This window comes from Aedes albopictus, chromosome 3, assembly GCF_035046485.1.
Source record: "Aedes albopictus strain Foshan chromosome 3, AalbF5, whole genome shotgun sequence".
NCBI lineage: Eukaryota > Metazoa > Arthropoda > Insecta > Diptera > Culicidae > Aedes > Aedes albopictus.
In genome coordinates, this window is record NC_085138.1 from 338,723,263 (window position 1) to 338,747,493 (window position 24,231).

Consider the following 24,231-nt stretch of genomic DNA (forward strand, 5'->3'; position numbering starts at 1 on the left):
AGCTGTTATATCTCCGGATTCAATGAACCGAATACAATCAAATTTTGATCATGTATATAATAATAATATAATAAGCTCTCAAAATCTTTTGATTAAATTAAAAATTCTTCACACGAAAGGAAATTATAACGATTAGATTATTTTTCTAATACAACACCAATTTATCCAAAACTTCATCATCGTTTCAAAATTCGAGATAGTAATTATAGCTCATTTAAATTCCTTCTAATTGACTTGAATATATTTATGTTTTGAAGGAAAGCAACCAAATGGCCGGCATTAAATTGAAAGAGTAATGGGATGCATATGAAAAATAGATTAATTTACTGAAAAAACATGACCCAGGTTTCTTATTAATAATTTCAAATTAAGTCAAATGTTTTTCAAAGTTCATTATACTAGCCATAAATGATCAAAATTTGATTGCATTCGGTTCATTGAAGCCGGAGATATAACAGCTCAAAACTGGCTATCGGATAATAATACCCTTTTCTAGAATCTTTCTAACTTCGTGTAGAATAACCCGATCTTATCCAAATTTGGACCACTGATACACAACTAGTTGATGAACTTACAGTAAAAATTTAAAAATATTTGATGCCCTTTTCGAAAAGTTACAGCTAGTTGAACATTTTTTGAAAAGTACTATTTTTACTTGTCCCAGTAATTTTGAGTATGCCCTGTATTCGTCACAAGAATTTCACTGAATGGGAAAGTTTATCCGGGGTTCCATAACAAAATAGTTATTTTTGCAACGAATTGGAAATTTTCCATCTCTGTTATTATTATGAACACAACCGTACATTCTTTGATAACGCTACAAAAATGTTGGTTTCAATAACTTTGCATAACAAACAGTTATCTTGCCTCGTAAATTAGCTTATTGGACCACTGTGCACTATCTCTTCTGTATCGAATCACGAAACACAAGCTCCAGCCTACATTCCCCCATCACATCATATTCACAGCAAGGTCAAGTTCAAGGACGGCACTAAATTGTGTGCTTGTTCCATCGCAGTAGTGGCTACGTATACTTACAATTCTAAGAGGATTCGTCTGAATCAGAACGGTCTCGGTGAGGGGCAGGTCCGAGGATTCGTTCAGTGGCACACCCTTGCGGGACAGCGTCTGCAGGATCGACCAGTGGTTCAGGCTCTGGTAGTTGGGGTCGGAGTAGATGTTGCTCAGCACCTGGCAGTAGATGGAGGCGTTCCCCAGTCCGACCACGATCTGTGGCTTCAGGTGGTCCTGGCCCTCGTGGTCCCGGTAGAACGGATCCTTGAGGAACTCTGGCACGCGGTTGTTGTACGCCTTCGACAGGAGCCACTTGACTGAGGCACGTTGTTTGGCCTGCGAAGAGAAAGAGAAAATCAGCGTTAGTCTGATTCGCGAGGAGTTCAAGGTTATTGTGATTCCCCTATGATAAATTGATATCCATCACCATGACATAATCGCTTTGTTTGCTATTAACCGTGATGGAAAGGACATTCCGCTGCGCTGGCTGGCTGGATAGACGCCACCGCGACGGCGTTGGAGCGGAACACATGACAACGCGACAAGACAAACGACGACGACAATTGTATGCTACCCACCACACCAGAATATAGCAGCAAAACCAGCTATACCTCTAGTCAGTGTATAAACGAACCACAGACAGATGGTGGAGAAAAGTGTGACAAGGCTACACGAGAGTACTTTTTCTCCGCTTAGGTTGGTTTGAGTACGCCTTGAATGACGTTTTAAGACTATATAAAATAGCATTTAAATGGGGGTTTCATGTCAGATATCTGTGGAGCATTTGAAAAATATTTCCAAAGTATAATAAAACACAAATTGAGAAAATCACAATTTTGAAAACTAAATTCAAAAAAAAATCTATTGAACAAAATCACGGTCGCCATATAATAGGGTCTGGCATACTGTAAATGGCAGTTTATATGGGTAAAAGTATAAGAGTAGTAGAAACCCAGAGAAGGATCTGATACCGTAAACCGGGGTCAAATTGATCAGCGGGGTTAAATTGATCATTTGGGTACTGCATTGTAATTGTATACAAGGAACTTCTAAGCGTCGCAATGATCTCAAACTTCTTACCTCATTTAGTTCATAGATTCCTAGAGATGAGTTTAGACTTTTATTTTTTTAGAAAAAAGTTAGTTTTGCCTTATTTTTTTAGGAATTTGCAATGTGCTTCTCACTTAGCTGAAATCAATCTTCTAAATAATCGATTGCCACTAGGACTTCCCGTAAACTTTTTGTTTTAACATTTTTGTGGAACCTTGGTTCTGAATATAAATAAGTTAAAAAAAAGTTCTTATTTTGACGAAATGGTCATTAATTGTAACAGAAATCACATAATTCAAAGGAAATTGCCTACCTTTAGGCGTTAAGGGGTAAATTTCAAAATTTAATTTTGCATTAAAAGTGTCAAATTCACTAGTTGTAAGAGTTTTGACGCGTTATTCGGGTTTAGAAAAGCAACATTAAGTTGATAGGGAAATTTTTCTTTTTAACCGATGCTTAATAGTATACTGATCAATTTGTTACAAAATTAGAAAGGTCTTTGGAATCAAAAGAAATTTCACTTGCAGCTTTCCTTGACATTGAAGGAGCATTTGACAATTCATCTCATAATTCAATGATATCTGCAATGAGGAAACGTAACTTCGACAATTGCATTATTGATTGGATTAGCGAGATGTTATCAAACAGAGAAATATCGGCAAACCTTGGAAGCTCTTCCATTAGTGTCAGAGCAGTAAAAGGGTGTCCACAGGGAGGCGTGCTATCACCTCTATTGTGGTCATTAATAGTTGATGATCTTCTCAAAAATTTGGAATCTCAAGGATTCGAGGTAATTGGCTTCGCTGATGATATAGTCATACTAGTTCGTGGTAAATATGATTCTATCATCACCTGCAGAATGCAAAGTGCTTTAAATTTAGTCTCTTTGTGGTGTAATAGGGAAGGGCTAAATATAAACCCTTCTAAAACTAATATTGTGCCATTTACACGAAAGAGAAACTACTCGATTGGAACTTTAAGATTGAAAGGAACAATTTTGGAACTTTCAGATACGGTCAAATACCTAGGTGTATTACTTGACAGCAAACTCAACTGGAATAAACATTTGGAGTATGCAATTAAAAAAGCGACAAATGCTCTATGGATAAGTAAAAGAACTTTTGGTAGGCAATGGGGACTAAAGCCAAAAATGATCCGATGGATTTATTTGGCAATTGTAAGACCCAGGATTACCTACGCTTCGTTGGTATGGTGGCCTAAGACTAGGGAAAAAGGTGCACAAAAAAAGCTAGAAAAGCTACAGAGATTAGCAACTTTTTCAATTACTGGTGCAATGAGGAGTACGCCGTCGAAAGCACTCGATGCTTTGCTTCACTTGCTTCCATTACATCAATTCGTGCAATTAGAAGCTGAAAAGAGTGCTCTAAGGATTGACAGATCTGTGAACCTCTTTGCAGGTGATCTTATAGGTCATCTCAGCATCTTAAGAAAATTTAATGTTAATCCCTTGATACTGAATAATGAAGATTGGATGGCGAAAAAATACAACTTCAATCGTTCATATCAAGTGATTAACGTTGAACGTGAACTATGGGGATCGGGTGGTCCGAACCTTCGATCCGGATCAATAGTTTTCTATACAGATGGTTCAAGATTGAACGATCAAGTTGGAGCAGGAGTGACTGGCCCGGGTGTAGATTTATCGATTCCGATGGGCAAGTGGCCAACTGTTTTCCAAGCGGAAATTCAAGCAATTCTGGAATGTGTTGTTATTTGCTTGCGCAGAAATTACAGGCATTCAAATATTTGTATTATGTCGGACAGTCAAGCAGCCCTGAATGCTCTAAATTCGGCGACATGTACATCTAAACATGTTTGGGAATGTGTCCAATCACTTCAAAAATTGTCTTGTCGTAATCAAGTCAATCTATACTGGGTTCCTGGTCACTGCGGAATTGAAGGTAACGAAAGAGCAGATATGTTAGCTAGGCTCGGCTCGTCACACCAATTTATAGGACCAGAACCTTTATGCGGGCTTTCTACTGCATCTCTTAAAATGGAGCTGAAGGTATGGGAATTATCAAAAGTAGATGCCAATTGGAAAAACACTTCAATAGCGAGGCAGGCGAAACGTTTCATTGATCCGAATGTAAAAATGACTCGCAAAATATTGGAACTCTCCAAGAAAGATATTAGTATGTATACTGGTCTTATGACAGGTCATTGTCCGAGTCAATATCATTTGAAGCTAATCGGAAAACTTCAAAATGATCTGTGTCGTTTTTGTAACACAGAAAAGGAAGACTCAGAACATTTGTTATGCCATTGTCCGGCAATTTTTAATCAAAGAATTAGGTTCTTCGATAAGGGGCTACTTGAACCCTTTGAAATCTGGAGAACAAATCCTAGTACGGTATTGCACTTCATCCGATGTGTAGTACCGTGCTGGGGAAATGCTTTATGTCAAGTGATGACGACCACTCCCAATAGTGGTACGTTATCCAGACAAAGCTAAACAAAAATGGGGAATATGTCACAATAGATCAAAACAATGGTCGCAGTGATGCTAATACCCAACACGGAATAAAAAAAAAAAAATACTGATCAATTTCACCCCAAAGTGGCATCTTCATTTTTTTGATTTTTGAAGTAATTTAACTAAAAGTTTAAATTTGTTGAACAAAATTCTGTCACATGGTTTCATAGAGATGCACTAGGTACTGAATTTCCAGAAATTATTTTGGCATTTTTTGAATTGCCACTAATGTTATCCGCAAAAGTTGTTTTAAAGTGATCAATTTGACCCCGGATTACGGTACCGTAAAAATGATAATCGCATACAAAATCTATTGTCAAATTGACTGACGGAAAAGTATCAACTATCCTGGGTATATGACATCAACTGGTGCATTGGCGCTGCATAACATAGATTAAAGGAAATAACGATCGCCATGTTTCATGCTATTACGGTCGCCATATAATAATTCAACCATTTCTATCATCCTACGACTGGCATCCACGCACTAATGTGTGAATCCTCTGCCAAACATAACCCATCAACACTCCGACATCCGCATGAATTTGTGCAGACGCAGAGGTATATTCGATCTGCTGAGGATGATACAAAAGATTGCAATGATCGCTTCCCTCCCCTTCCCCACATTGACCTGCAGTTGCACCGTGGCACGTGGTAGGCATCATTGTTGCCTTTTTCCATTTTAAGACCACGAAACTGAAGATGTCTGCTAGTCTCCGGCATACATCTAACTGGTTCTTGTATGTATGTGTACCCAGCTAACACAAAGTCTTATATGATGTTGAATAGGATGCAAAAGTGGAGGCCATATGCGTACATGCTTCCATTTAACCGCGTGTCAAGTGTGCGTATATCGCCTCCACTTTTGCATCCTATTCAACATCATATGCGATCGTGTTTTGGCTGGGAAGCTGATCTGGCGATACTGGAGTAGCATCCACGGGCGGTCAATCAAGTTCAAGCAAGCTCAGCTCATAAAATAAAAGTTTGAGAAAAACAAGTAAAAACATGATAGCCAAATGTTGTCGTAGGCTGCTTTACATAATTTGGGGCTGGAATTCGGCTTTCTCAAAAAAAAAAAAAAAAAATACAAAATCGGAAGATACAATTTTTGGAAAATTGAAATTGTATGCCAGCTAACATAGATCCGCGATAAATATTACTCTGAGTGTATTTTTACTTCTAAAAGTCCTTCAAATATTCTCAAACATCTTTGAAGACATCATTTCAATCCGTTTTCGAGTTATAATTTCTTGAAGAAGACATTTTTTTTTGGTTAATGGGTTTTCAGGGCCGTTTAGAAAAAAAAATCCAGTCATGTTTCTTGGAATCTCAGAGGAAATTCTGAAGGGTTCAGCAGAACATTTAGGGACTTTAGACGGGCGTCTCGTGGGCTTGAGAGTGCATCAGAAGGGTTTTAGGGCACTTCGGGGTATTTGAGGGATTATCAGAGATATTCCAAGCAGAGTTTCCCATTGCTCATGTGTACATAAATGTGACAGCGAGCCTCCTACCAAATTGTTTCCCAGCTCTTCAAAATCGCAGTGTGCTGCGCTGCTAGGAGGCTCACGAAAATCTGGTGGGTGCGAGCTAAGCGCCTAGCTCACGGGGAGCTCGTCTCATGCGCTGCGTGAGCTGTTGGTATCTAAGGTGAAAAACAACTTCTTGGTAACGAAGAACCTCAACAACTTTTTTCCGTACACAACTCAAGTGTCTGGTTGGTCTATACGATACGACTAAGGACTCCCAATGCAAAGGATAAGGTTTCAATTCTCGTTCGTTTAGGAAGTTTTTGTCGTGAAATTTTCTAATTTAATCAGCGCATGAGACGAAGCTTATGAGACACATCTTGAGAAAAATGAGGCGCACAACTTTCAGTCTCAAAATGTACAGAGCTCCTGGGAGCTCGCTTGCCATGTGGCTCCCGTACATGGGACTACAGCACGTGTACATCAACTCTGATTCCAAGGGATTTTGGGGGAGATTCAAAAGCGTCTCAGGAGTTTTCATGGGCATTTCAGGATGTAAATCGCCATCAAAGGGGTTTCAGTAACGTATCCGTGAGGTTCAGGGATCTCAGGGAGTTTCAAAGTGGTATAGAAGCGTTTCAGGACATTTTATGAAGATTCGGTGGATTTTAAGGCGCAGGCGTTTTTTATGGGTTTCAGAGATATTTTGAAGAGTTTCGGGGAAATTTGAGAGGGTTGCAGGAGGGCTTTGAATGCAATGAAGTTGGAGTGCATTTAAGGAGTTTCCAAAAGATTTCAAATGGATTCAGAAGTTTCAGATTATTTGGGTTTGGACTTCGAAGGTTTCAAAGGGGTTTTAAGGGATCCAGGTCATACCAAAGGGTTTTAAACGGTTCCCGCTGGGCCCCGATACGCTCAAACCCCGTTCAACCGCTCCTGACACTGATGAAATATTCTGAAATCCTCCTGGAACCCTTCTGAAATTTAGTAATCTCTCTGGAACCCCTGTCCTCCTGAAGGCCTGAAGTTCATAGGTACAATTAGGCAAATTGAAATGGAAAAACGCGTAAAAAACCACGTAAATCTGGTGGGATTTGAATTGAACACATGCCTTTCATTTCGCTAACAGGGTGCGTCAACCAACTTCGCCACAGAACAGGTAACGATTTTGGGGAGCCGAAACCCGAGATAACTGGGCATGCTATTCACACTCCAAGGATCTGAGTTCAATTCTCGTATACATCACAATGCTATTAATCATTTTCTAACAGTCCTGTATGAAATGCCCTGAAACTCGTTGGTTCGTTAACGACTTCATTGAACAGAAGCCCCGTTTTTTGGAAAAAATATATGTACACAGCAAAAAAAGCTAAAACATCATTTTTGCTGCACATCAGTCGCGTCGCAAAAAAGGTTTACATCATGGTTTACATCTTTTCCATGTACTGTCAGGTTTTTTACGCGGGGGATACGTACCGCGTAAAAAAACTCAGTTCAAAATTTGAAAAACCGCGTCAAAAAGTCTCACCATTTCTCGACGATTCATGCAAAAAAAATTTTTGTATGGAGTTTTCATTTACGCGGCCGCGTAAATGAAAACCGCGTAAAAAAAGACCTGACTGTAGTAAGTTAGATACCGCCGCTTGAAAGTAGGTCTAGCAATCGCTAGAACCGAGCCAACTGCCGAATCATATGAAATTGATCCGTATCTTTCGGCACCGTATCTTTCGGCTATTTCAACGAGTTGCTTAACTTTTCTTATTCTTTCAATATTGTGAGCCTTATCTCTCGCAGTCTTCTGATTCAAAGTTTGAGCTTTGGAATCTTAGTTTAAATAATGATACAACACCTTAATAACAACTTACGTAGTGTTAGAGAGATTTTATAATTGTATTTGAATTAACATTCGGAATTTCTATAACTTGGTGTTACATACTTTACGCCTATCTTAGTTTATATGATGCCTTCTTAAAGTTTGAAAACGTTGTCATTGATCAGTGATCATATTGTTTACTTTTGAAAATGGCTCGGATCGGTTCAGCCGTTCTAGAGTTGAAGCCATTTATGTGTTCCGGACCGGTACCCCAGGAAGGGGTCAGATATAAAAAAGGCAGCAAAACCATGCATGCGACATCTCAAATCGCAGCTTTTTCGCCAACTCGATGAGCAGTTAGTAATAAAATAAGCTCAGACCACATCTGAGACTACCGATAGTGTACTGGAACCGGTTCTGGGTGCCCCAACGAAAGTAGTGGTCAAATGCAACAGTGAAACCCATGCATGCGACATCTTAAATCGCGACCCTTTCACTAACTTGATCAACGATCAGCAAGAAAATGAACACAGACCGCATTTGAGACTACCGATAGTGTTCCGAAGCCAGTTCCGGGTGTCCCGCCGGAAGAGGTCAAATGTAAAGGTGAACCAAATCCATGAATGCGACACATCAAATCGTGTTTTTTTTTATTTCGATGTAATGTAAAACGGTAGAGAAAATATAGGCTCCGAGCACATTTAAGATTACCGGCAGTGTTCTGGAACTGGTTCCAGGTGTCCCATCGGAAATGGACAGATGAAAAAATGAACCAAACCCATGCATGCGATACTTCAACTATGACTTTTTTTTGGTAAGCTATGAACAATTAGCAAAAAATAGACTCATACCACATTTAAAATTATAGTGTTCCCGAACCGGTTTCGATGGTCCCACCAGAAGTGTGACCAGTAGAAGAGGACCGAACTGTGCATGCACCACATCACATCCCGACGTTTTTAACCCTCTAATACCCAATCCCGCCTTTAGACGGGGTATAGTTTGAGCATTTTTGTAATTTTTATTTCGTGGAAAATCATTTTTTTATATTTTTGGCTGATATTTACGACTGTTCTATATAACTCAAAATAGTTTTTGGTGTATTTTAAAGCGTGTATAGATTTTTTAAAAATCATTGAAAAATTGAAGTGTTTTAGTCACCTTTTAGAAGTCATTGTTTATTTTGTATTGAATCGCTACAATTAACATATTTTAAATTTTTCCCAAATCATTCTATCTTTATTTAATTGTTTAAGGGAATCGAATACACTCTAAAATTATTTTCCTTAAAATTACACGGAAAATAAAATTTTCTGTGAAAAAAAATTAAACGAATATTTCAACAATAATCATAAAATCTCAAAATGTTTTCATCTCAAAAAATCCGTTCCCCAAATTGGCTTCCAGGAAAAATATAAAAATGTGGGGATGTTCAAAAATAAAAATTAAAAAAATCAAAAACTGAAATTCACGAAATCGAGAATTGAAAAGAATCATCTTCCAAAACAGGCCTGCTGGCGACGGAGATAGTCGAGTGACTCCGTAGCTTGAAGGAATAGAAGCGCCCGTCTAGCGAATTGGGAGTCGTGAGTTCGAGTCTCACCGGAGTACGTGGATTTCTTTTCATAATTTCAAATCTCAATTTGTTCATCGAGCACATGTTCTGTTGTGCACATGGATGTCAAAGCATTTTCAACAGTGTAATTTCCCACATGGCTTGGTCAGCCAAAGCAAAATCAAGAAATTGACATTTCCAAAACATGTTTAGATGACGAAAAATGATATCAAAAATTTGTGTATTAGAGGGTTAATAATCTGATGAACGGTGAGCTAGAAAAAAGGCTCAAACAACATTTCAGACTACCGGTAGTGTTCCGGAACCTGTTTCACGTTCCCCATCCCCAGCTACCACAAGACCCTGCCAGGACAGTTCTCGATCGTTGCAGGATTGACTCAAACTTGTGTAAGACTCGAAGGCTATGGACTTCTAGTTATCGTACCATAGGCAATTAACTTTTCAATATTTCCAGGAAAATACATTTTTTAATATGAAGTACAAAAAATAAAACATTTCTGAGAGATCGTATATCTATTTGTAAGGAATGACTGTCATAATACAAATTAGAGCAAATGCTTGTCACAATTTGTCATACTGTAACGGTCGCCATATAATTCATTTTGGCACATGGCACTGTTCATTGGACAAAATTAAACTGAACTGAACAAAACACAAAACTGAATCGATGATAATCTCGATATGCATGTAATATTCGCTCTCTATTCTTCTTATTGGCGAAACGTGCCATGAGCACTTCCACAGTTATTAACTGAGAGCTTCTTCTGCCAATGAACATTTTGCATTCGTATATCGTGTGGCAAGCACGAAGATACTCTATGCCCAAGGATGTCAAGAAAAAGTTCCTCGGTCAACCGGGAATCGAATCCGTCACCTTCAGCATGGTCATGCTGAATAGCTGTGCGATTGTCGCATCGGCTAATAGGCCTGCGGTAAAACACAGAACTGCTCCAGAATTTCGTACCCATTCAGCTGCATTAAATTTCGTAGCTTTGATCGGGGGTGCAGAGTTCCCAATACGATCATCGTTGTAACAGTAGGAAATAAAAAGCCACCTCGCGAAACCTTGTGGCTTTTTCCCCAGGCATTTACAACTGAATCTTATTTTTTGCTAAAGATTACACCTGTCTGGACTTGAAAACATATTGTCCCAGTCAAAACAGATATTGAAAATTGCTAACACAACTTTTCCCTACCCACCTACAAACATAATCCCAGCAATCTCCAGTAAACTCAATCAGCAATAATGCTAATCCTCTCTTGCGGTCGCGACTCCCGACTCCCGACCCAGCTCAAGACGTCTTACACATCACGCACGCGAACCCAGCAACCACATAAACCGCCAATCCACGCCACCATGTGGCTATTATGGATAAGATGCATAAATCTATCACCCGCACCTCGAGTTCGACCCGACGACGACGCGCGGTAGCAATCACTCACATCGAACCGGTGCGCGATCGCTCACTAGCTGCCGCGCGCGAAGGTGAAAGGTCGTACCTCCCACCCAGCAGCGTGACTCGCCCAAATGTTTACTTTTTTTGCTTTCTTCCAGAGCTGCTGTTCGTAACATCAACACCGCATAAAAAATCAACTCCTAGGTAGGTAGTAGCTGCACCTCGTTGACCACCTGAGGCGGCCCCGAAGCCGGCGGTGTGTGGTGGTGTGATGCGGCCACACATTTCTACATAGGGAAAAAAATCGATTACGCGGTTCACGCGCTACCGTTAATTAGCATTAATCATGAGAAATTCGTCGGTTGATGCCCTCTCGTCGCTCACATTCCTACCTAAATCCAAACTGTAACTGAACTGTTACTCGCGCGCGCACGTTTAGTGGATTGTTCAAACCGGCACAAGTTGACCCAGTTATTGTTTTTGCTGCCACTTGGCTGATGGTCATGACTTTGGCCGTAACACTTCACTAGCTCTAGAGGGACGACAACGACAACGACGACGATGACGATACATCGTCGTCCGGTGCGGTTGGTGGTTTAATGAACTTTGTTACGGAGGAGGAGGACGGCGATGACGACGGACGTCAGCAGCAGCGACGTCGAGACGGAAGCCGAGAATTTATATATGACACGAAACTAATTACGCTAAAAGCTGTTGAACTCCGTGTTCGTAGGGCTCTGGGGCTCTGCTTGGTAGACGCTTTTTGTTCTTCTCCGGCATAGGTAAAAGGGAATACTCTACTGAAATAGGGGGTTTTCAGGAATCCTCTGGCGAAGCACCATTCACGCAATCTTAGCACTCAATTATTTTTTTTTTATCAATCTTCGATTACCTGTCAACACCTTGTGTGTAGTGTTGACTTGATTGAACTGATAGTAAACACTAGTTGGAATTTACAATAGTGAGCTCGTTTCATGCTATTAATTACTTTTATAGATACCGAATATGTTATTTTTGCTTAGCTTGTAGGATCAGAAGCTCCAACTACAATATTTCTTCATCTTTTTCTTGACGTAACGTCCCTACTGAGACAAAGCCTGCTGTTCTATGAGCACTTCCAGAGTTATTACCTGAGAGCTTTCTTTGCCAATGACCATTTTTCTAGTGTATATCGTGCGGCAGGCATAAAAATACAATATTTCTACATGTCTAATTGAAAACTGGTTGCAGTAAATAATCGTGAAAAAATGCCTTAACCCTTAAACCTTCGGGGTCATACATGACTCCAAATGAAAAATGGCTGTATAACATCACTCATTCGATAAAAGAGACTTCTGTCTTCGGCAAAGTTATTACAAATCGACTCCTTTAATAGGAAATTGGATTCGCGTAATTGGATTTCAGGCATCCTTGTTTTTACTTATTCGTTTATTTGGAAGGCTCGGGCGCCACATGGGCATTATTAATTGATCGTTTTATGAGGGGATTTTTTTTTATTACTGAACACTTTGGACCGAAGGGTCTCCGATTTCAATGAAAATTTCACCAGTGCTAGGGATCGCGGATATATGATCATATATGGAATTCAAAAAAACCATAGTGGACTATTTTGCCGGAAAACGCTAGATGAAATTTCACTATTTTTCAAAATTTTGTAAAGCACCCTTAACTTCAAAAAATCATATCTCAAAAACTATGCATCGTAGAACAAACTTTTTTTAGTAAATTCGACGCCAAATTACTTCAGCAGTCCAATAAAAATACAATGGGAAAAAAAATCTCAGAAAATTATTCACCATAGAGAAAAAACGTCTAAAAATGCTGATAAAGGTACCGTCTGTATCATACAGTGACCGGCACAAAAAAAGATCCACCATATAGTGATAACAGTTTCTAGTGAAAAATACATGCAAAAATGATAAAATATAACTTTCAATGAATGCACTACATCTATTTTACATTGTTTTAGTAATCTGTGTTGAAAAAAAAATTGGTTTTTGAGGAATAAAATGATTTCTGATGAGATTGGGAAAATTGTTTGAAAATTAAGTATGACAGAAAAAAAGATCCACTTAGCAGTTAATTCTGAAAATTCAAAGTTTCGCCAAATTTTCACACGTTTTGCTTTTTGGTTTATGCTGTTGTGATGTTTTTGACACGTGTAATTTATTTTGACATGAGTTCTATCAGTTTTAGGGTGATATGGGGCGAGTTTATTTTACATGGTTAATATAATTGATAAAATTTTCCCTAAGCTACAGAAGCTACCTGTAAGCAAGAATGAATGCTATTAATCTACAATACAACAATAATTCAGCTTGCAGACATACAGGAACGTATTTTTTTGAACATTTTTTATGAGTATTGGTCGACTAAGGCAAATAAATGCACATGTTGTGGAGATTATTGAGGATTATATGATATTATTTGATAACTCAAAACACTCTGACGTTAATTTATCGCAATGATCACCTCCATCTGCTTGTACTAAAGCTTGCTGGAAGTATATTCCATCATATACACAATGATAATTACAAATTTTCAATGTATTATAAGTGGTACACATGGTGCATACCTATAATGTTAACTTGCAAAATAAAATCACACTGGTGTTAAATTATGCGCGCACATGAAATGAGTGATTGCAAGAGATACTAACGTCAAATCATGTTGGTGTCTTCAGCACATTTATTCCTTGCATTCCAACAAAAAATATTGCAGAAGACAGCAAGATGATCTGACGCTTTATTTTTTGCAAACTTTTGATTCTGAGAATGGGTGTATTGAAGCGACAGTGGAATTTGATGCTAAAAGTTAGCATTATGATTGAACACCAGTTTGTACCACTTACAATACATTGAAATTTTGTAATTATCAAAGTGTATAAGATAGAATATACCTCCAGCAAGCTTTAGTACAAGCAGATGGAGGTGATCATTGCGATAAACAAACGTCAGAGTGTTTTGAGTTGTGTTGAGTTTGAGTTGTAGTATCAAATAGTATCATATAATCCTTAATAATCTTCACAACATGTGCATTTCTTTGCCTTAGTCGACCAAAAGTCATGAAAATTGTTCAAAAAAGTACATTCCTGTATGTCTGAAAGCTGAATTATTGTTGTATTGTAGAATAATAGCATTCATTCTTGTTTACAGATAACTTCTGTAGTTTGGAAAATTTTTACCAATTATATTAACCATGAAAAATAAACTCGCACCATATTACCCTAAAATTGATAATACTCATGTCAAAATTTCACGTGTCAAAAGCATATCAACAACATAAGCCAAGAAGCAAAACGTGTGAAAATTTGGCGAAATTTTGAATATTCAGAATTAATTGCTAAGTGGATCTTTTTTTCTGTCATACCCAATTTTTAAACAATTTTCCCTATCTCATCAGAAATTATTTTATTCCTAAAAAACCATTTTTTCTTCAACACAGATTACTAAAACAATATAAAATGGATGTAGTGCATTCATTGAAAGTTATATTTTATCATTTTTGCATGTATTTTTCACTAGAAACGGTAATCACTATACAGTGGATCTTTTTTTGTGCCGGTCACTGTAGATTATTTCTAACAAAATTTTTCTAAGCGCAAAAACTAATGTTCTTCCTTTCGTTCATTGACGCCAAAATGGAATCTCTTACCGTTTCGGAGATATAGTCGAAAAACCAACGTCCAGTCGCTACATTTTCATAGGAAGCCATCTACAACAGCAGCCGTTCACCTGTTGCAACATATTTGCTTTGCAACGAACAAATGACATACGCTAATTGCAACGTAACTTTGACACTAACGTGCATCGGAGTGCACTGACAGTGCATACACTCCTGTTCAAAAGTTTGGGGTCACCCCCTCAAAAACATGTAATTTTTTTAGGCCCATATCTCCGCCAATTTGCGTCCGATTTCAAAACCCTAGGTTTCATTCAAAAGATAATAAGTCAAAGAAACTTTGAACATGATTTAAAAGAAACTTTTTCAAAAAATTTTGTATGTAAACTTAACCCAAAGTTGCCAAATTTTCTAAAAAAATGAATATAAACTTACGGCAGTGTCGCTGGAAGTTGGGTCGACCAAATTTTAAGATGACAGCGGTAATATGACCCATTTTCTATTAGCTTTCAACTGCTTTTTACAGAACTTAGCTAAAAAATCTAGAAAAAAAGTTATTAAGTAAATTAATCCTTGATGTCATCGACCAAAAGTTTGGGGTCACCCCTCAATATGATGTATCGGCCAAAAGTTTGGGGTCACTATCGTAAAACATGGAAAAGTGGTTTGTTGATATCTTTGTCATCTTTCATTCAATTTTAATTCTTCTTGGCTTATTTGAAACAAAATGAATGATACTTACTGCATAGACATTGAGCCACACATATTTGTTGAAATCAGAGCGTTCATGATTAACAAAATTTTTAATCATGATTAATCATTGATGATTAAAATTCCAATTTTGGTGATTATTGATTATGATTAATGATTAATTTGATTTTGAGGATGATTAAAGATTATGATTAATGATTAACATTGGTTTTATCTGTGATTATTGATTATGATTATGGATTAAAAATGGCTCATTGATTAAAAATCATGATTAATCATGATTAATCAATCACAAAAAATTGGAAATGATTAAAATATACTTTTTGTTTAACATGTTTCTGAAGTTTCAAAAGTAAAAGGTAACTCTGTCCGGGAGATTTAAAAAAATGAATCATAAAATATATTATTTAGAACAGCATTTGAACCAATTTAAATTGGATCATAAATTTTATATGATGAATCATTTTTGGTGATGAATGATTAATGATTGATTAATATTTTTTCTTATGATTATGATTACTGATTAATGATTAGATTGCAAAAATAGTGTGATTAAGATTAATGATTAATGATTAAATGAGATTTTTTTGTGATTATGATTAATGATTTTGATTAATCTTAATCATTAATCATTAATCATGATTAAATTTATGATTAATCATTAACGCTCTGGTTGAAATTTACATACTAAAACTTAACGTAAAGTTGCCTCATTTTTTGAAGCGTGGTAAAATGTGCTAACTTTACATAACATTTTTATATACAAAAATCGTTAAATACGTTAAGTTGAAGACATGAAACGTAAATTTAGTTAATTATCTTTGAAATGGACCAAAAATAATTAAAATTGAACTATAGATGACGAAGATATCACCAAATCACTTTTCCATGTTTTACGAAAGTGACCGCAAACTTTTGGCCGATACATCATATTGAGGGGTGACCCCAAACTTTTGGTCGATGACATCAAGGATTAATTTACTTAATAACTTTTTTTCTAGATTTTTTAGCTAAGTTCTGTAAAAAGCAGTTGAAAGCTAATAGAAAATGGGTCATATTACCGCTCTCATCTTAAAATTTGGTCGACCCAACTTCCAGCGACACTGCCGTAAGTTTATATTCATTTTTTAGAAAATTTGGCAACTTTGGGTTAAGTTTACATACAAATTTTTTTGAAAAAATTTCTTTTAAATCATGTTCGAAGTTTCTTTGACTTATTATCTTTTGAATGAAACCTAGGGTTTTGAAATCGGACGCAAATTGGCGGAGATATGGGCCTAAAAAAATTACATGTTTTTGAGGGGGTGACCCCAAACTTTTGAACGGGAGTGTATATGGCACTTGAGTGCCTTTAAAATGCATTAAATAGTCATGTTTTGCAATGATCGGGTTTCTAACTAAAATGTGTTTCAAATAACGGGTTAACAACGAGCTAATGCCACCGGTGAGCGTAAAACTGCTTGTGGCACTCATCTCTCTCGTTTGTCGGGTGAAGATCACTGCGTCCAGATTTTGGAACTATTGTGATATACCCTTTTGCTGTGAGGTACGCAAGTTATCTCAGTAACATATTTGTCACTGAGATACCTAGGTATCGACTGAACTCAAGACCATCTATTATTGATGAATAGAGATCCTGAGTTACAGTATGTGACTCCCTCATTCTGGCGAGACTAGCTTTATGAAGCCAACCACGTCAGTGGGAGATAAGATCCATATGTCAGCAGGCCCTAAAAAGGGCTTGCTGAGAACTTTGAACCTACGTTGAGTGAGTGCACTGCAATAGTAGAGGATGTGTTCTGATGTTTCCCTCTCCTCGTCACAGAAGCGGCAATTTGAGGTTTGGATTGCTCCGATCTTTTGTAGATAATATCTGCAGGGGCAGTGTCCAGTTATTAGACCGGTGTAGATGTTGAGATCCCTTTTGTTGAGACCTAATAGTTGTTGGGTTTGGCACTCATACCTTATATGTTTTCCATTTCAATTTAAGAAAACAATGAGAACAAAGAAAACTAAACGGAGAATGGTTACTACACAGCAAAATTTCTGAAAATTATACCCGACGAAAAAAAATTGACATGCAAATTTCTATCTTAAATATTTAACTTAATTTCACATCAAATAATTTCTTGTATGAAATAATGGAAAAATGTGTGCGATACGACGAGGTCCTTTTGTTACAGGTTAAATTATATAACATTTTTAACTGTGTAAGTACCAAAAATGCTTAGTTGTGTAGTACATGGTTTCCCAAACTATGGGTCACGACCCCTCAGGGGGGTCGCCGGTCTTCATCCAGGGGGCCGCGAGGGACAGTCCAGAAAGTTTCGGAACCTATGGTGTAGTATTTTTTGCATATTTTTTTTGCTTCGTTCAAAAATAAAGAAAGCATTATAGAATTTTTTAAAAGATATAGTTAAGGATCGAATATTGATCCATGGAGCTTCGTAAATGCACATGATGTGAATAAAAATGAGGCCTTAAGAGGATTTCTTGAAGTTAAACATTTACTCGGCATTTTGGAGCATTTAACAATTTTAGACAATATTTTAATCATTTGAACCGTGCACCGATTCATTGGTTGATTCAAATATATTATGGGTAGTAGGAAAAGCTGTCACTCGAATAGATTGGGTCGTTTATATTCTAGTTTGACGTTTGCATAATACCGTCATATAGTTCATGATTGACCAAACACTACTTAATAGGCTGAAGTTTTTTTTACCAAATTTTCAAGAGATAAAGACATTAAAGACTACGCCAATGAATTTGTTTGTCATGATAGTTCTCAAAACTCATGAAGTGTTTTTTTTTCTTTTTTTTTTTCAAAGTGATAACGGCGGTAGCAACACTGTGCTTATGTTCTACACCGCACCCTTTCCCTACATTTGCTTCTAAGAGCCTCTATGTTTGTTTCAACACACAGAAGTACGTAGGCGTGTGTGGTCAACACTGTTTTGGCCTGCGTTGAACAAAAATAGTTTTAATAAAAGTTTCCCCTTTTTTCTTTTTGTCAATTGGTTTTTTGTAGTATGGTCCATGTATTTAGTTAGGTTCTTGTCAATTTGTCAGTTATTCGAAGTAGATCTCCAAGGTAATAGTCAATTCAGTCATTCTGATCTGTTCTATCATAGCAGCTTTAGTTTTTGCTTTATTGAAGTGTAGTTTTATTGTAAATATGCTGAATGTCGTTATTAAAAAGAGACGTCTGGAACAGTGTCCTGCTAGTTGTTCCATCATGCACATACATCATGTCTTAATAATGCCTAGGAGATTAACAAAAGTACGTGTGTTCGGTCAGATGTTCATTGCGTAGAAAGTTTGTTCTACAATACATAGTTTTTGAGATATGATTTTTTTTAAGTGTGGGGTGTTTTACAATTTTTTGAAAAATCGTGAAATTTCATCTAGCGTTTCCCGGAAAAATAGTCCACTATGATTTTGTTTGAATTCCATATATGGTCATATAACACGACCTCTAGCACTGGTGAAATTTTCATGAAAATCGGAGATCCTTCGGCCCAAAGTGTTCGGTAATAAAAAAAAAAATCCCCATACCGAAGACTTTACCCTTAAGTCATTTTCGAGCTTCTACCTCTTCTGTAGTAATCTGTCGTAAATGAAAGAGTGCAAACGAAATGTTTGATGACCTTCCAGGTTTCATTCCTTCCTCCCCATCAAGTGGATGGATGCTCTCGCTCTTCATATACATATGATCATAAGAGATGGATATATTTGCGGTGCAAGTTAAGGGAAGGATGAAACATGATCGATGAGATTTGAATTACCTTATGACAACTAAAATGCCGTGTCATTAATTGGCTCGGTAGCTTAGTTGGAAAAGCACTTGTCTAGCAAATAAGGGTCGTGAGTTCAAATCTCACCTGAGCTGTGGATTTTTTTCGGAATTTCACTAAAAACTTATCCATCTTTTTAACATATAGGTATGTTGAGTTTCATTAAACATCATTATTTGACCACACGGATTGGTATACCGAAGACTTTACCCTTAAGTAATTTGTTGAATTCATTCACGGATTATTCTTGAGACTTCTCCGGGATTCTTATTGGGTTTTCTCCCGGGTTTCCTTCATGGACTTCTTCCGGGGAATTGCATTCATTCATATGTTCCTGTAGAGAACCATGAAATGCTGTTTTTGTGGATTCTTTCTTTTTTTCTAGTATTTCTTCATTGATTTCTCAAGGGATTCCTTCAGAAATTTCTCTTGGGCAGGGATGGTAACACTCAAAGAGTTCAAGAAAGGGTTACACTCACTTGTTGTTTTCTCAACTCAGAAGCGTGCAATCCAGAAACGATGTATGGACGACTTCTGCCTTGTGGTTTAGTTTAAAAGTTTGCCGAATAGAGTTGGGTCGTACACGCATACCAAAGTCGTGAGGGAGCTGTTAAAGCGACTCTCCACGAGGTGAGTGTAGTTTACATTCACCTCGTGGAGAGTTGCTATTCGTTGTAGCGCGTACACCTATAAATCCAGCCTGATATTCGGTGATAGACGGCGGCATAAAATTTGAGAGAGTATCTTGTAAGCAGCGCTCAGTAGTGTGATCGCCAGGTAGTTCCCGCAATTCAACTTGTCGCCCTTTCTGTAGGTGTAACACACGATACCTTCCATCCATTCCTCCGGTAATACTTGCTCATCCCAAATCTTGGTAATGACCCAATGTAGTGCTCTCGCCAGTGCTTCTCCACCGTATTTTAGAAGCTCGCTTGGTAGTTGATCTGCTCCAGCGGCTTTGTTGTTTTTCAACCGGCCAACCTCCTCTTCAATTTCTTGGAGGTCAGGGGCCGGAAGTCTTTCGTCCTGTGAACATACTCCTAGATCTGTTACCACGCCACCTTCGGTACTTGCAACGTCGCCATTGAGGTGCTCATCGTAATGCTGCCGCCACCTCTCGACCACCTCACGCTCGCTCGTGAGAATATTCCCGTGATTATCTCGGCACATGTCGGCTTGTGGCACAAAGCCTCTGCGCGAGCGGTTCAGCTTCTCGTAGAACTTTCGTGTGTCATTAGCGCGGTACAGCTCTTCCATTGCTTCACGATCTCGTTCTTCCTGCTAGCGTTACTTCATCCGGAAGACTGAGTTCTGCCTGTTCCACGCCTGTCTGTAACGTGTCTCATTCGCTCTCGTACGGTGTTGCAGCATTCTCGCCCATGCTGCATTCTTCTCGTTTTTCAACTGTTCACATTCGCCGTCGCACCAGTCGTTTTTGTGATTCGGAGTGTAGCTGCGCCAAGCTGCTCTTCCGTTGGTAGGGCCACTGCTAACTGCTGCGCGTAGTTTTGAACCACTTCTACGTTACGTAGCTGCTCGATGTTGAGCCGCGGCGTTCGACTTCGAAGGGTGGTGATAACTGTCGAATGTTTTGAGCGCATGCATACAGCGACTAAGTAGTGATCCGAATGTATATTCGCACTGCGGTATGTGCGGACATTGGTTAAATCCGAGAAGAATTTACCGTCGATTAGAACGTGGTCGATTTGGTTTTCTGTTTGATGGTCGGGTGATCTCCAGGTGGCTTTGTAGATATCTTTGCGAGGGAAGAAGCTGCTTCGGACTACCATATCACGGAAGGCTACAAAGTTTACGCATCGCTGGCCGTTATCATTCGATACAGCGTGCGAGCTGTTTCACCCAATTACCGCTGCCAGCCTGTTCATGAATTTGGCAAGCCTCGTTAGTTCAGAAATATTCTTTTGAAGAAACATTGAAATATCTCAAGAAGGGCAACGTATTGAATTTTTGTGTGGAATTTCTGAACAAATTTCCAACAACATTTCTGAAGACTTTTCAAATAGCATAAAAGAGAATTTGTTCTTGTATTAGGGCTTGCTTGGTTAAACTTTTTTTAATTGTTTTATCAGCTTCCGTTCTGAAAACCCCTGCATGTATGTAAAACATATGAGTGCACTATCAAGCCTCACATAAACTATACAACTACTTTCTTCAACGCACCTACGATACAAGAGTCGAGAACACTCTTCATGCAACTAGTGCAAACTAACGCAACAGTCTCTTTCCCTGTCACAGGAAACCTCCTCCGACCGCATCAGTTCAAAGAAGTTCTATGAGCTGATGTCAGCCCTGCAAGTATCAGTTTTCATACGGTGGTGGGCCTTCCTCTTTAAAATTCATCACCGAAACAATGCATTAGGTACGGCTGGAACCGATGGGGTATCGCTTGGGGCGAATTTCAACACTAGCTCCCCATACCTTCATACATAGGTATCTACTGACGGCAGCAACGGCCCTGGGTACCGCAAAAAAGCGATACGGTTCCGGAGTTAATGCAATTACCTGGATAATTGCTTGCCGGTCGTTGGTCGGAGGAACATTCCGCTGCTTTACTGCGGCGGACGACGACCAGCCGCCAGCAAAGGTCCCCCGTAAAAGCACCGCAGCATTCAAGACTCAAGAGTAGGGAATGAGGATATTGAGTGAGAAGAGGGCACAGTAGAAGCCACATTGCCCTAAACGGCCTTTGGCAGTGTGGGTGGTGGGGGCTTTAAAATACAATGTCAGCTGATGGATTACAGCGCTGCGAGTTGGTGGGATCGGTTTGCCTCGACGATAAAACTGGACCAGTAGTGCAGAGAAAAGTGTGCGCTGCGGTTTACTGTTTTAAGTTGGGACGAAGCTGGTACGATGGGATTTATTCTGTTTTTTACTCTTCTCTGGCGTTTATCCGCCAATTTGGTTTGGGTCAGTTATGCTTCGTAGTATTGTTGAACGTGAGATGAGAACAATATTGATTTCTTTCAGCATTGCGCAAGCCGCACATATTTGTAGATGGTACAGATCTCATATAGATATAGTAGTAAACGCGCGAGTATTCAGCAAGACCATGCTGAAGGTGACGGGTTCAATTCCCAGTCAGTCCAGGATTTTTTCGCAATGGAAATTTGTTTAACTTATTTGGGCATAGATTATCTTCGTACCTGCCATACGACATCCACATGCAGAATGGTTATTAGCAGACGCAAATCTGAGTTAATAACTGTAGAAGTGCTCAAAGAACACTAAGCTGAGAAACAGGCTTGTCTCAGTGGGGACGTTAAGCCAAGAAGAAGAATGGAAAGAAGAATAGTAAGAAGGAAAAGTAATTCGTCTAGTAAAACTACGAAGGAGAATAAAAGAAGAAAAAGAAATCTTTCACAATAGAATAAAAGCATGGAACGACCTCACCAATTCATATACACATACATAGCTCTATTGGTACAGTGATAGCCGTACTGTCGTGTCTTTCCAGTTCGCTAATTATATACAGTCAGGTTTTTTTTTTACGCGGGGGATACGTACCGCGTAAAAAAACTCAGTTCAAAATTTGAAAAACCGCGTAAAAAAAGTCTCACCATTTCTCGACGAATCATGCAAAAATAAGACGATGATTTTTTTTTGAGTGGAGTAAAAAAAAAGACCTGACTGTATCATGGGAAGTTTAATGTAATCATCTTCTTCTTCTTCTTCTTCTTCTTCTTCTTCTTCTTCTTCTTCTTCTTTATGAATATATGTACGCATTGGAACTTGGCCTGCCTTCATTCAACTTAGTGTTCTTGGAGCACTTCCACAGTTATTAATTGAAGGCCTTACTTTGCCTGCCATTGCATGAATTTGTACAATGATACATTATGCCCAGGGAGTCGAGAAAAGTTTCCCGACCGGAACGGGAATCGAACCTGCCGTCTTCGGATTGACGATCCATAGCCTTAACCACTAGACTAATTGAAGACTAAGTTAATTGGAAACTAATTGGGAAGTTTAATGTGATCTAAGACAGAATTATGTAACGGATTATAAAACTTGTTAACTTATAATCCAATAACCTTGGAGTCATATAGAAAAAACTTTAACATCGATCAATTTCACTCAAAATTGTAAAAATTGTAAAAGTGTAAAAAAAAAACGGTACGTAACAACCGTCAAGTGCAGTGCATCCAATAGTTTTCCCAAAACACATTACAGCCATGACATTCACCCCGTTTATAGTAATGAAACATAAATTGGAAAACTTTTTCCCACCCTACTCACTCCCCCATTGGAGGATTAAGAATCTGGCATTATTCTACCCGTGACTTCAACTCGCGAATGCGGTTTTCCCATTCTATATGTGCGAACTGTCCTACTTCTCCTGCCTGTGAGGAAGGTGGAGAAGGAGGATGTTGTGCACGAGTGCCTCTCCTTTTCGGAGCAAACTCTCTGGTACAAACTACTACGCCGTATTTCTGCACGTGCGAAGTGTAGCTAGGCACATCCAGGCTTCGTAACGGATGATGGACGAATGGAGAGTCTCCAGTTAGCCTAGTGGTTATGGCTATGGATCGCCAATCCGGAGACGGCGGGTTCGATTCCCGTTCCGGTCGGGAAACTTTTCTCGACTCCCTGGGCATAGAGTATCATTGCCCGGGTAGAGGTGAAATACTGACGACTAAAACATGATATTGGTTTGATTGATATAAGAGATAAAAGATCTGAAAATAATATCTGAAAAATGTTCCTGGAACATCTTAACAATATCAAAATTTGATATTTCAAGATCATACGAATAGCTCGCTGCTATTGGTTAGATCTTACAAAATCTAAATATGATTTGATGATGGTGTTCCAGGAGTAAATTTTTGATTTTATTTTTAGATCTTTTATCTCTTATGTCAATCAAACCCATATCACTTTTTGATCTCCAAATCAAAATATGCTATTATTGAGCTCTTTTCCTCTACTCGGGTGTACTTGCCTCACAAGATACATATTCATGCAATGGTGGGCAAAGAAAGCCCTTCAATAAATAACTGTGGAAGTGCTCAAAGAACACTAAGTTGAAGCGAGGCAGGCCAAGTCCCAGTGCGGACGTAGAGCCACAAAGAAGAAGAAGAAGAAGAAGAAGATGGACGAGTGGGCGAATCCATAGTACCTACGGCAGTTGAGCGAAACTCCATAGCAAAACCCAGAAGTGAAAGCCAGGATTTCGTCAATATCATGTTTAATGCATGGAAATGGCGCAAAACACATGGTTGTGCATTTTTTATGCTTATCTCGGCTAAATCGCTGTGGATAAGAAGAAGG

At 38.6% G+C, this 24,231-nt stretch overlaps 1 protein-coding gene across 1 annotated transcript in view; it reads right to left on the reverse strand.

Annotated features, from left to right (window-relative positions):
- Nucleotides 1-24,231, reverse strand: part of LOC109424724 (patronin) — a gene marked incomplete in the record, with an annotated part of 310,451 nt that overhangs the window by 181,385 nt on the left and 104,835 nt on the right. The window contains 1 exon segment of the mRNA XM_062843097.1: nucleotides 1,039-1,350. Coding sequence (XP_062699081.1) covers nucleotides 1,039-1,350 — 312 coding nt within the window.